Genomic DNA, 13,229 nt, shown 5'->3' with positions numbered 1-13,229 from the left:
CTTAATCCGTTGCTATAGTTGCATCTTTTTTGATGACTAAGGGACTAGATTTGAATTATGGGATATTTATTCCAAAGTCAATTTCAAAGAAATAACGTTTCACATTGAAGTTGAGCTTAGAATTGCTTATGGGGGGCTGGGGTTGTGGCTCAAGCGGTAGTGTGCTCACCTGGCATGCGTGTGGCCCGAGTTCAATCCTCAGCACCACATATAAACAAAGATGTTGTGTCCGCCGAAAACTAAAAAATAAATATTAAAAAAAAAATTCTCTCTCTCTCTCTCTCTCTCTCTCTCTCTCTCTCTAAAAAATAAAATAAAATATATAGAATTGCTTATGGTTGTTCTATTTGGCAGAATAACAGTCCTACCCAGTGTCACGACTTATGTCATAATTTAAATTAGTAATGTATTTAAAAATAAAATGAATGCATACTGTTTCTCACAACAAACACCTTGTGATTGAAAATTAAAATCCATTAACTTAGCTCTTGCTTCAAACTAGAGCTGGGGTTGTGGACTCATAAAGGTATATTAAAAAAAAAATCTCAGGCTGGGGTTGTGGCTCGATGGTAGAACGCTTGCCTAGCATGTGTGAGGCACTGGGTTTGATTCTCAGCACCGTATATAAATGGACAAAATAAAGGTCCAAATAAAATAACACCAACTTTGTTTAAAAACAACTCAAAAAGAGAGAACTTTGGGGCTGGGATTGTGGCTCAGCGGTAGAGCGCTCACCTAGCACAGGTGGGACCCGGGTTCGATCCTCAGCACCACATAAAAATAAAGGCATTGTGTTGTGTCCATCTACACCTAAAAAAAAAAAAAGAAGAACAACAACAACAACTTCAAACTATCTTAGGAAGCTTCTTTTGCTCCAAATAAATTAGTATCAATAAAATACTAATAGCTAATAGAGTGCTTACCATATACCAAGAATTGTTCTAAATATTAGCCATGAAATAGGTATTACTTTTATTTTCATTCTACAAGTGAGAAAACTAAGGCCCAGAGAATTTAAGTGGTTTGCTTACAATCATTGGTATGTAGATGGAAGAGCAGAATCTGAACCCTTATAGTCTGGCTCCAGAGTCGGTGCTCTCAGTTACTACTGTCTCTCAACAGAGTGAGTCTGCAGGAGTTTTAATTATAAAATGGGACCTTTTCCCTGCATATCAAGTTTCTTTATACTCTAGGATCGTGCGGTTACCCTAATTTGAGTATTCTTTAATCTTAGTTTTCTCTGAAGTATATATCAAGTCTTAAAATGTTTTTGAACTTGGCATATCATATCACTTTTATATCTTGTTGTATTTCTTTCTTGTAATCAGGATATTCTGCCTCAAAGCCAGAAGTGATTACCTTATTGGAGCAAGGCAAAGAGCCGTTCATTGTGATTGGAGATGTGCAAGGAAGACGGTGTGCAGGTAAGTGAGGGCTCACCAGGTAAATGCCAACAAAGGCCAGATGGTCAAGGTGGGGGTCACAGGTTTGCATGTTGTTATGGCCTAAGAGAGGGAAGAAAACAGATTTTTCTTAGTGTAAAGTACCAAAAGAACTTTTATGTGCATTCTCAGTTATCACTGTCTGTTTTTCCCCCTTCTCATATTACCCTCTAATTTCAATTAGAGATTGTCAGGAGGGAAGAAGGGAGGGAAAGAGGAAGATCTGGGAACTAAAGTGGAGCAAACGCTTACATGAATTTATGAATATGTCAAAATGAACCCAAATATTAAATATAACTATAATGCACTAATTTAAAAAATTCAAAAGAAAATGCTCTTTCCCGGTGCAACCAATTGATTTCCATATTTTTTTCCTGCAGTGATTCTTAAGCTTGTCTCCAATTCCTGAAAGTTCATTCATTTACCTATTCAGCATATATTTACTTACTGATTGCCTTCTCTGAGCCAGGCAGTGTGCCAACTATAACATATATTTTGGCAAACAGGCAAATGGGAGACACTCAGTAAACTGTAAACCAATGAATAGATAATATAATGTGAAATCATGATGCATGCTATAAAGGAAAAGTATGAAGGGTGAGGAGGTGGAGTTGGGCTCGATGCTCAGCAAAGCCTTTTGTAAGGAGGGGATATTTGTGCAGAGGCAGGAAATATGGACTTATAGGGGCTTATATCCTGTGAATAACTGGAGAGAAATCATCTCATGTGAAGAGGGCAATGAGATTTGTATGTTTGCAGAACAGCAAAAAGCTCAGAGCATATTTAGAGGGGGGGAAGAATACTAAATAAGAGTTAAAGTTGAGCAGGAGCCAAATCTTAGTTTTTTTTTTCCCACAGTGGGAAATTTGGATTTTTCTTTTCAAAGAAAGATTGAAAGCCATAATCTCATATGTTTTTAAATGATCATAATATATACTAGTGGAGAATATACTAAATGGGAGCAAGATTGGAAGTAGAAAGGTCAGTGAACAAACTACTTCAGAGGTCTATACTAGTCATAGCAATGATAGTAACTTGGATTAGGATGGTGGTGAAAGGGTGGTGTATTCATCTTGTGCTTTGGAAGCAGAGCTAATAGACCTGCTATGAGGTATAGGTGAAAGATGAATAGAATCCAGCTGATCTAGGCAGACATGAAAGATGGCTTGGGGAATGGAAATAGAGTCCTGTTTTAGGTATCCAGTTTTCCTTTGGTATCCATGGAGGATTGGTTCTGGGGTTTCCAACTGATCTCAAAATCTGTTCAAGTCCCTTAAAGTCATCTCTGGATTCCTTATAATACCTAAGACACTGTAAAATGCTACATACATAGTTCCTACATTATATTTTTTAGGGAATAATGACAAGAAAAAAGATGTATGTGTTCTGTATGTGTTCAGTACAGATACAATTTATTTTCACATATTTTAATCTGCATTTGATTGAATCCATGGATACAGAACCTGCAGATATATTACAGTTAAGATGCCAGTGCCAGTGGTATCTGAGGATGAAAACTTGCTAGCTTTGGCTCAGAAAAGGAGGTGAGGCACTGGTGATGGTGATATAGAAAATTGTAGGTTGGGAATGTGGTTCAGTGGTAGAGCTCTTGCCTAGTATGTGTAAAGCCCTGGATTCAATCTCCGATAACATGTGCATGCACACACACACACACACACACGCAGATACATACATACACAAAATGGCTATTTGTCATCAAGGATGAGACATTAAGCTGGCATCTGAAAAAAGCAAGTTTAGCATTCAGGGAGAGGTTAGGACTAGTTATATAAATTTGGGTGTCCAACCAGGGGACTAGATGAGAATATTTAGGACTGCTATAACCTACCACCTATTTTTAGAAATAAAGTATTATTGGAACGTAGCCATAGCTATTTAGTTACATATTGTCTGTGGAAGATGAGTAGTTGAGGCCCACAGAACCTAAATTTTTTTTTAAAGAGAGAGAGAGAGAGAGAGAGAGAGAGAGAATTTTAATATTTATTTTTTTTAGTTCTCGGCGGACACAACATCTTTGTTTGTATGTGGTGCTGAGGATCGAACCTGGGCCGCACGCATGCCAAGCGAGCGCGCTACCGCTTGAGCCACATCCCCAGCCCAAACCTAAAATTTTTATTGTTTGGCCCTTTACAGAAAAAAATGTATTGGCCCCTCCCCTAGGGAATGGGTATTAAAGGAGGCCAGAAGAGACAGAGATGATGGAGGCCCTTTATTTAGAGAAGGAAGAAGAGGCAGCATATAGATTTTGGTCACACAGACCTAGAGAGAATGGTTGCTATGAAAGAAATGAGGAAAATGTTTCAGGAAGGAACAGTAGATACAGGTGGACTGGACTGAGCTTCACCCACAGGATATGGCAGGAAGGAAATTCTTGGTGACCTTGTGTCAAGGGGATAAGGTGTCAATGGTATTGAGGATGAAACTTGCTAAGTATGACTCAGAACAGGAGGTGAGCCACTGGTGATGGTGAGATAACAAGAGATTTTGTTAAGAAATGAACTAGAGATGGGTTTAGAAGCTAGAAGGGTGTGTGGTGTATGATGAGTCAATTTTAAGATGAGAATGATGTGGCTCAGAGGTAGAGAATGCAACTAGCATGCGTGAGGCATTGAGTTCAATCCACAGCACCACATAAAGTAAAATACATTGTGTCCACCTATAACTAAAAAGTAAATATTAAAACAAAAGATGAGAATGAGTCCATAGAAAGAAAAAATATTGAGGTAGAAAAAAGGATTATTATGGAAATTGGGGAGGAGTAGGATCCAGTTCATAAGGAAGAATTAAGAGAATTATAAATACGATATGGATACAGGTGAGTTGATGCGACAAAGAAATGGTTATTTCTTTTTTAAAATATTTTTTTAGTTGTAGATGGACACAATAACTTTATTTTTATTTTTATGTGATGCTGAGGATCAAACCCAGTGCCTTCCACATGCAAGGTGAGCACTCTATCACTATGCCACAGCCCCAACTCCTTCTTCTTTTTTTTTAATGGATACAATACCTTTATTTTTATTTATTTTTTTGTGGTGCTGAGGATTGAACCAAGTGCCTCACTTGTGCTAAGCAAATGCTCTACCACTGAGCTACTACACCCCAGCCCTCTGTTTTTATTAGAGGAGTAAGAGAAATCATCAGCTAAGAATTGGAAGGGTGTTTGAATTGGAAGAATTGGAAAGTGTGTTTGAAGTAAAAAGGTGTTAAATATATTTTTAATATTTGAAAGAACAATCAAGGCTCATAGTCGGAGAAAATGCCAGTTTATTGAGGAACAGCTCTGCATATTTATAGAGCCGGGAGTGGTTTGACAGTTATGACAGTTTAATGGTTGAAGGGTTTGACAGTTGGCATGGGGTGCTTTCTGATTGGTGGGTAAAGATCATGTGAGCCAGCAGGGCTAGTCTGATTGGTGGGTAAGGATCATGTGAGCCAGCAGGGCTAGTCTGATTGGTGGGTAAGGATCATGTGAGCCAGCAGGGCTCACCATTGGACAGCTCTTCTTGGGGGAATGGGGAAGTTAGTCTTTGGAGCTGGGGTGATCCCAACAATATTAGTATTCAGTTTACCCACACTTAAATGGCTTGTGTACCTTTTGTGTTCTGAGGACCACCAATGAAAAGTAATAATAGTTAACAGAGCACTTAATCTACATAGCTCAGGCAGTCCTCATAATGGCTATAAGTAAAGTACTATGAACTAAGCAGGGTTGTTACCCACTATAATTCCAGAGATTACAGGAATGGTGACACAGGCTAGCAATTCCAATTAATTGAGAGGCTAAGGCAAAAGGATCACAAGTTTGAGGCCAGCCTTGGCAACTTAGTAAGACCCTGTCTCAGAATAAAAAATCTTGAAGTAGTAGGGTAGCTCAGTGGTAGTACTCCTGCGTTCAAACCCTATCACACACACACACAAAAAAAGTATTATTATATTGTTATTTTGTAGAATAAAGAAACAGGAACACATAGAAGTAATATACCTTACATATACCTTACATAAGGTAAAGTAATAGAGATGGAATTCAGACTCGGTATGCCTCAAGAATCTTTACTCTTTCTTTTTGTTCGGGAGATTGAATCCAGAGGCATTTCACCACTGAGCAACATCCCCAGCCCTTTTTTATTTTTTGGTTTTGAGACACAGTTTCACTGAGTTGCTTAGGGCCTCACTAAGTTGCTGAGGCTGCCTCCTGAATTGCTGGAATTACATTGTGCCCCATTGTACCTGGGAAGAATCTTTACTCTTAACAAATGAGTATGCCTTCAACACATGTTTATTTAATGGCTCCTTTTTGGCCAGTACATATGGATGTTTTTAAAGGAAGAAGAGTTTAAACTTTTAAATCAAGATTTCAGTCAAAAATGGGAATCTGGGGGCTGAGGTTGTGGCTTAGCGGTAGAGCGCTCGCCTAGCATGTACAAGGTCCTGGGTTCGATACTCAGCAAAGAGTGACTGATCATATACTTAAATGAAAGTCAGGATGGTAATGTGGACACTGGATGCTCTTGGGAAAAATCTGAAAGAGGTACAGTGACAAAAGGAGAGAAGGAGAGAAAGAAAAGTAAAATCAGGAATACAGGGTCTTAGGGGCCAAAGTTCAGAAGAGGATCTTACTCCATTTAGCAAACTGGCAATTAGATGCAGATCAATGGGCAGAGGTCATATTGTTAGGAGCATGCATTTTTTTCTTTATCAAAAATAAAGGAAATAGAAATTTTATTTCTTTTTAATGGGTTTTAAGGAATCAGAGAAACACATATAAGAGTGTGTACAGTTTTACATCATTTCACTCCATAATGTAGTCTACATTTACTTTTTTTTAGTTTTAAGTCTGTACAGTGAGGGCTGGGATGTGGCTCAGTAGTGGAGTGCTCACCTGGCAGGCATGGGGCACTGGGTTTGATCCTCAGCACCACATAAAAAGAGATTGTTTCCACCTCAAACTAAAAAATAAATTTAAAAAATATGTATGGTGAGATTTGGTTGATATTTGACTTTTTTCTTTTATTAGAAATGCTCCTGTGATGCACTTAAACGGACAGTTCCTGTTTGATTAGAAGTTATTAAGTGTAGTTTTTGTAGATTTTCAACATTATCATGACGCTGGAATTGAGAGTAAAGGATGTGACTTACAACCAGTAGGGTCAGCCTTTCTGAGATGTTTGACCTAAGATTGAAAAATAGGGAGGAGTCAGCCTTTCATAGAGCCCAGGATGGATTTTTAGGAGATGAAATAGCTTGTGGAAAGCTGCATGAAATAAGAAAAGATTGTAGCGTGATCTGGGAGCACAGTCCTATTTGGGAGTTGAAGAGGATGTTATCTTTGAAAGGCCTTATTATATTCAATGGTAAAATGTTTGAAATTTATTCTGAGAGAAAGAGAAAACTATTGAAATTGTTAAATGGAGATTCTCAAACTTTTATTTATATCAGAATCATCTAGTAGAGTTTTAAAAATTCAGATAGCTGAGCATGGTAGCACATGCCTGTAATCCCAGCAATTTGGGAAACTGAGGCATAAGAATCCTAAGTTCAAAGCCAGTCTTGGTAACTTAGTGAGGCCCTTTCTTGAAATAAAAAATAAAAATGTCTGAAGGGATAGCTCAGTGGTAAAGTGCCCATGGGTTCAATCCCCAGTACTACGCAAACAAAAAAAATTTCAAAAAAATTCAAAATCTCGTATAGACTTGATTCACAGCTTGGAGTGATACCAGAATAACAGGATTTGTAATAAGTTTCTCAGATGATTCTGATCCACACAAAAATTACAGAACCATTATATAAACTATTTGCCACATCACCACAATTGTATATTATCTTTCATTCTTCAAACTCATGTGGTCTGCTTTCAAATTACAGAACTCTATTGTAAAGTTTTCAAGCCATTTACTTCTAATGAGAATTATTTTCACTTTTGTCTACTATTTTGAAGATGGAAGCTTTTATGTTTTTCTGACTACAGGAAAAATAGTTTTTGTGTACTTTTTTTGTTTTTCTTTTAGGATTGTTCTCCAGATACAAGACCAAGAAATTACCTTCAGGAAAGGATGCTGATGAAGCTAGTTCGTCCAAATCGGAGTCAACAGAAAGAAGAAAAACTGTTGGACTTAAGGCAACCACTTCAAGAAATGAGTCGCAGAACAAAAGTGAGTCTAAGGGTCAACAGGGACCTCAAGAAAAGAATTTCAGGCAAGTGAAAAGCACTTATAAGAAAAGGCCAACAGAGAGAAAGCAGACATCTTCGAATCAGAGAGCATCTAGTGGTGGGAATGCTAGTGAAGATAGGGAACGTGGGAAAAACCTTAGTTCTGCCTCTAACTCGGGTCAAAGTGAAAAAAATACTCCTGAGGAAAAGCATGATTGTCCAGAATGTGGGGAAACTTTGAGTAGTGTCTCCCAACTTAATCTACATCAGAAAACTCATAGTGGTGAAAAAGTCTATAAATGTAAACAGTGTGGGATGTACTTTGGTCATCACTATCAGCTTATTTTGCATCAGAAATTTCACAGTGGTGAGAAACCCTATGAATGTCAAGAATGTGGTGAGACCTTTACTCTTTTCTCACAATTCAGTCGACATCAGAAATTTCATACTGGTGAAAAACCCTATAGATGTAAGAAATGCAAGAAAAGATTTAGTAGTAGTTCAGAGCTTTCTGAGCATGAGAAAGAGCATACTGGTAAGAGGTGTTTTGAATGTAAGGATTGTGGAAAGTTTTTCAGACTTAATTTCTACCTTACAGAACATCAGAAAACCCACACTGGGGGGAAATCCTATAAATGTAAGGATTGTGGGAAAGCTTTTACTGTAATTGGACAGCTTACCCGCCATCAGAAAATTCATATGAGTGCAAAACCCTATGAATGTAAGGAATGTGGGAAGTCTTTTAGACTCAGTTTATATCTCACTGAACACAAAAAAATACATACAGGAAAGAAACCTCATGAATGTAAGCATTGTGGGAAAAGCTTTAATGTCCGTGGACAGCTTACTCGGCATGAGACAATTCACAGTGGTGTAAAACCCTTTGAATGTGAGGTGTGTGGGAAGGCTTTTGGTTATAATGGTGACCTTCGAGTGCACCACAGAATTCATACCGGTGAGAAACCACATAAATGTAAGGACTGCGGGAAGGCCTTTATGCTTCGTTCAGCCCTTACTGAACATCAGAGAATTCATTCTGGCGTTAAGCCCTACGAATGTAAGGAATGTGGGAAGACATTTAGAGGGCGCTCCCAAGTGAGCCTGCATAAGAAATTTCATACTGACCTGAAACCCTACAAATGTGCAAAATGCGGGAAGACCTTTAGATTTGGTTTCTACCTGAGTGAACATGAGAGAATTCATACTGGGGAAAAGCCCTATAAATGTAAAGAATGTGGAAAGGCTTTTATTCGTAGAGGAAATCTTAAAGAACATCTGAAAACTCATTCAGGTGTAAAGCCCTACGAATGTAAAGAATGTGGAAAGTCCTTCAGTTGGCGTGGTCAGTACACTCAACACCTGAAAATTCACTCAGGTGTAAAACCCTTCAAATGTAAGGAATGTGACAAGGCCTTTAGTCGCAGTGGAGACCTTAGAATCCATCAAAGGATTCATACTGGTGAGAAACCTTATGGGTGTAAAGAATGTGGAAAGTCTTTTAGACTTAATTCACACCTTATTGAACATCAGCGAATTCATACTGGTGAGAAACCCTATGAGTGTAAGGTATGTAAGAAGGCCTTTAGACAGCGATCACATCTTTATCAGCATCAGAAAACCCATAATGTAACTTAATATAATACTGCCTTTCCATTTGCATGCTCTGGTTATTAGAATATCAAAAACAGACAGAAACTCTGTCAGTGTGCCAATCTTTCTTTAGATGTGTTAACTTAATAATTGTGTAAGAACCTTTTAATGCCTCTCAGTCCTTGTTGAATTTAAAGGAATTCATACTAGAAAATAAATCTGTCGATGTAAAAATTGTGGAAAAGTGTTGTTAGCAATGATATACTATCATCATTGCCTTTCCACTACTCTGATACCTGTGTGATATCAAGCAAAACATGTAGGTCTTGTTGCCTCAGTTGTAAAATGATACCTACCTAAAAGTGTGGCTAGTGGTGTATACATCATCAATAATGGTTATACAGTATACTGTAACGTGTGATACTGTGAAAACTGTCTGGCCCCAAACTGTTTTTGAATTAATATTGGATATTATTGTTTTCATTATTATCAGCATTACTATTAGTGAATTTAAAATAGAAAGATAAAAGTGGAGGAAATAACATAGAAAGACCATTCAACACTTGCTATGTTTTGGGCAGATTATCTTTGATAAAAATCTGTTATGGACTAAATGTTTAGAATCCATATAGGATATGCAATCCCAACCAGATGGTGTTTGGAGGAGGGGCCTCTGTGGTTATTAGGTCATGAGGGTACAGTCTTCACAAATAGGAGTATTTCCATGATAAGAACATCCTCCAAACCTAGATAGTTCTCTTTCATCTTCTTTCAACCACAGGAAGATACAAGTGAGGAATCAGCAACACAGAAGAGGGCCCTCACCCAAATCCAAACATGCTGGCACTCTAAACTTATACTTTCAGCATCCAAAACTTATTTATAAGACACTAAGTCCATGGTATTTCATTATAGCAGCCCAAACTAACTGGGGAAATCTATTAGAACACAGAAAATGAGAAAGTTTGAATTCAAACCATAGTAAGTTCTACCAGAAAATTAAAGCTCGAAGAGAACTAAGGATTCATAACTGCTGAAATATCAAGGAGAGATGTGATAGAATTTACCTATAATAATGTAGAACTTATAAATATTCCCCAATTCTATTATGAAAATTTTCAGACAGAAGAAAAATACATTCTGATACCCATTTAGCCCTCTGGCTAGATTTGAAAATCTGTACTTTGCCTATTTGCTATTTTTTTCAGAAATACACATATACATCTGTATACACACACACACACATAAACATTTTATTTATTTATTATCTATTTGCATGCTCTGGTTATTAGAATATCAAAAACAGACAGAAACTCTGTCAGTGTGCCAATCTTGAACCCAGGGGCACTTTACCCCTGAGCTATATCCCTAACCCTTTTTATTTTTTTTTTAATTTTGAGATGGAGTCTCACTAAATTGCTTGGGACTATCTGTGAAATTGTGTGATGGGATATAGCACATCTCTGCAACAGAATTAACAAGTGATTACACAAATTATTCAAACAGTCATATTGAAATAAAAACTTAAAGGAATTTTTATAGCTGGAAAGATGGAGTAGATGTCCTTTTGTTCCCCCTCTTCCTCCCACTACATTCATCTCAAACCCCTAGGTAGTATACATCAAACAAACCCAAAATTGGAAATATTGAGAGAAGAAAACAAACTTGCTAGGGGACACAAAACCCAAGGGATGATGTGGTGGCATTCCATGGGATTTATACCCCAGTCTTGGAACTAAAGACTGACAGCAATACTGAAATGCCAACAGGCAGAGATAGGGTAGGGAGAGCCTCAGGAAAAGTCTACTTTCTAGCCGAATAAACAGGAAGGGACAGTGGAGCAAGAGTGGAAGCATTGAGACAATAACCCCTCCAGCCAAAAAAAAAAAAAAAATCTGCAGCTTGGTTTTTGTATATATTAGTTGTTTGCTCCTTGTCATCTGAAGAGTATTCCGTTGTATGAATGTGACATGGTTCATCCATTCACTCACTGAATAACATCAGAGCTGTTTCCAATTTGGGGCTATTACAAATAAAGCTACTATAAAATATTCATATGCAGATTTCTATGTGAACATAGTTTTCATATCTCTAGGAAGGATGCCCAGTGATGTAATTTCTTGATATTATGGTATCTGCATGTTTATGTTTTTAAGAAACTACCAAACAGTTTTCCAGATTGGTAGTGCCAATTGGTCATCCTCACCAGCAACATGTGATAGTTTGTCCATCCTCCTTCCTTGGCTTTGTCACTGTGTTTTTGTTGTGGTCATCTGGATAAGTCTGTAGTAATATTTCATTGTCATTTTAATTTGCATTTGCCTAATAACTAATGATGTTTAATATCTTCTTGTGCTTCTTTGCCATCTATATATCCTCTTTAAAAAATCTCGTGATATCTTACATTTCCTATCCTTTTCCTAAGTGTATGAATTGATTGTTTACTTTTTTTTAGAACTTATTTACATATTCTAGAAATTAGTCCCTTAGTTAGATGTGTGTTTTGCAAATATACATACATATATTTCCCAATCTGTAGTTGTAGCTTCATTCTCTTCACAATATTCTTAAGAGTTATGTTTATTTTAAAAAATTTGTGGATCTACCACCACTCCTGACATGGAAATCCAAATGAAGAGCCTAGATTTCTACATTTGCAATCTATAACAGAGTGTCCAAATGTCCCGCCAGATAGGAAGAAAAAAAAAGCCTGTTGTGAATCCAGGGCCTTTCATCTCCATCAGGCAGTGAATAGTCCTCTTTGCCCAGGAAAGGATAAAGAGGAAGATACTTTGGGGAATAAGAACTTTTAAAAGCTCCCAAATATTCCTAGGAATTTAAAAGGCCACATGAATAAGCAGGACTGAGCATATATTTAGGAAAAAAATTGGGGTGGCCATAGCTCTTACCTTTCTGTCAGACCTTCAGGTTCTGTACAAGCAGAAAGTAAAGGCTAAGTCAGAATTGTAAACTGGTTGAGGATTGAAGATGTGCCCTAACACACAGCCTATCTGCAAAGACCGGGAGTTTTTGTTTTATTCCAGGCATTTAAGTTAGCCCTAGCTGGGCACAGAATTAATGGAACAGAGACTTCAGTGTTCACACATGACAAAAAATATAGACTGTAGAAATTAATTCAGAAAAGGTACAACCAGCAACACCAACAAAACTTACAGGATGGCAGACTCTTAATTTCTAGGGTTGCCACATGATAATATTCAATGTCCAATTTTATGTGCATGCGTGCACACACACACACATGCACAAGTTAGCAGGCAAGCAAACCAGAAGCATATGTGAAAATCAATAGGAACTGAGAAAACACAGTAATTAGACAAAAGGTCTTTAAATTTTTTTTTTAGTTATAGATGAACACAATACTGTATTTTTATTTATTTTTTATGTGGTGCTGAGGATCAAACCCAGTGCCTCACATGTGCTAGGGAAGTGCTTTACCACTGAGCTACAATCCTAGCCTCTAGACATAAGTTTAAAATCAGCTGTCTTAAATATATTCAGTGAGCTCAAAGAAACCACATATGAAAAACTAAAGAAGATTGAGATCAATGACTCTGCAAATAGAGAATATCGATAAAGAAATGGAAAATTTTAAAAGGAACTGAATAGTTTAGACTTGAAAAGTATAATAACCAAAATGAAAAATTCTCTGGAGGGATTCAACAGTAGATTTGAGCAGAGAGAAGAAAAAAAATTAGCAAATTGAAGATAGGGCAACTGAAATTATCTAGTCTTAGAAGCACGAAAAAAGTAAAAGAAAAAAAAAACAGATCTTCAGAGACTTATTGAATATCATCAAACCTAAGAATGAACACAAACATATGCATTTGTTTTATGGATAGATAAAGGGTATCCAGAAGTTTCTCAGACAGAAAAAGGGACAGAAAGAATATCTGAAGAACTAATGATTGAAAAGTTCCAAAAATTTGATGAAAAACAAGACATATAGGTTGCCCAAGCAGCTTAACAGATCCCAAATAGGATAAGTTCAAGTGATCTAAACTAAG

General features: G+C 37.2%; 1 protein-coding gene across 11 annotated transcripts in view; it reads left to right on the top strand.

Annotated features, from left to right (window-relative positions):
- The window catches only part of Znf540 (zinc finger protein 540), a 46,497-nt gene extending 35,238 nt beyond the window's left edge, over positions 1–11,259 (top strand). For all 11 annotated transcript variants that reach the window (XM_076837679.1, XM_076837677.1, XM_076837682.1 and 8 more), the window contains 2 exons: positions 1,329–1,424; positions 7,472–11,259. In XM_076837679.1, coding sequence (XP_076693794.1) covers positions 1,329–1,424; positions 7,472–9,249 — 1,874 coding nt within the window. In that variant the 3' untranslated portion in view covers positions 9,250–11,259. The remainder of the gene's footprint in view (positions 1–1,328; positions 1,425–7,471) is intronic.
- The last annotated feature ends 1,970 nt before the right edge of the window (positions 11,260–13,229 follow it).

Source organism: Callospermophilus lateralis, chromosome 18 (assembly GCF_048772815.1).
Source record: "Callospermophilus lateralis isolate mCalLat2 chromosome 18, mCalLat2.hap1, whole genome shotgun sequence".
Lineage (NCBI taxonomy): Eukaryota > Metazoa > Chordata > Mammalia > Rodentia > Sciuridae > Callospermophilus > Callospermophilus lateralis.
The sequence above is the reverse complement of the archived record's forward strand: the minus strand, read 5'-3'. Positions and strand labels throughout refer to the sequence as shown.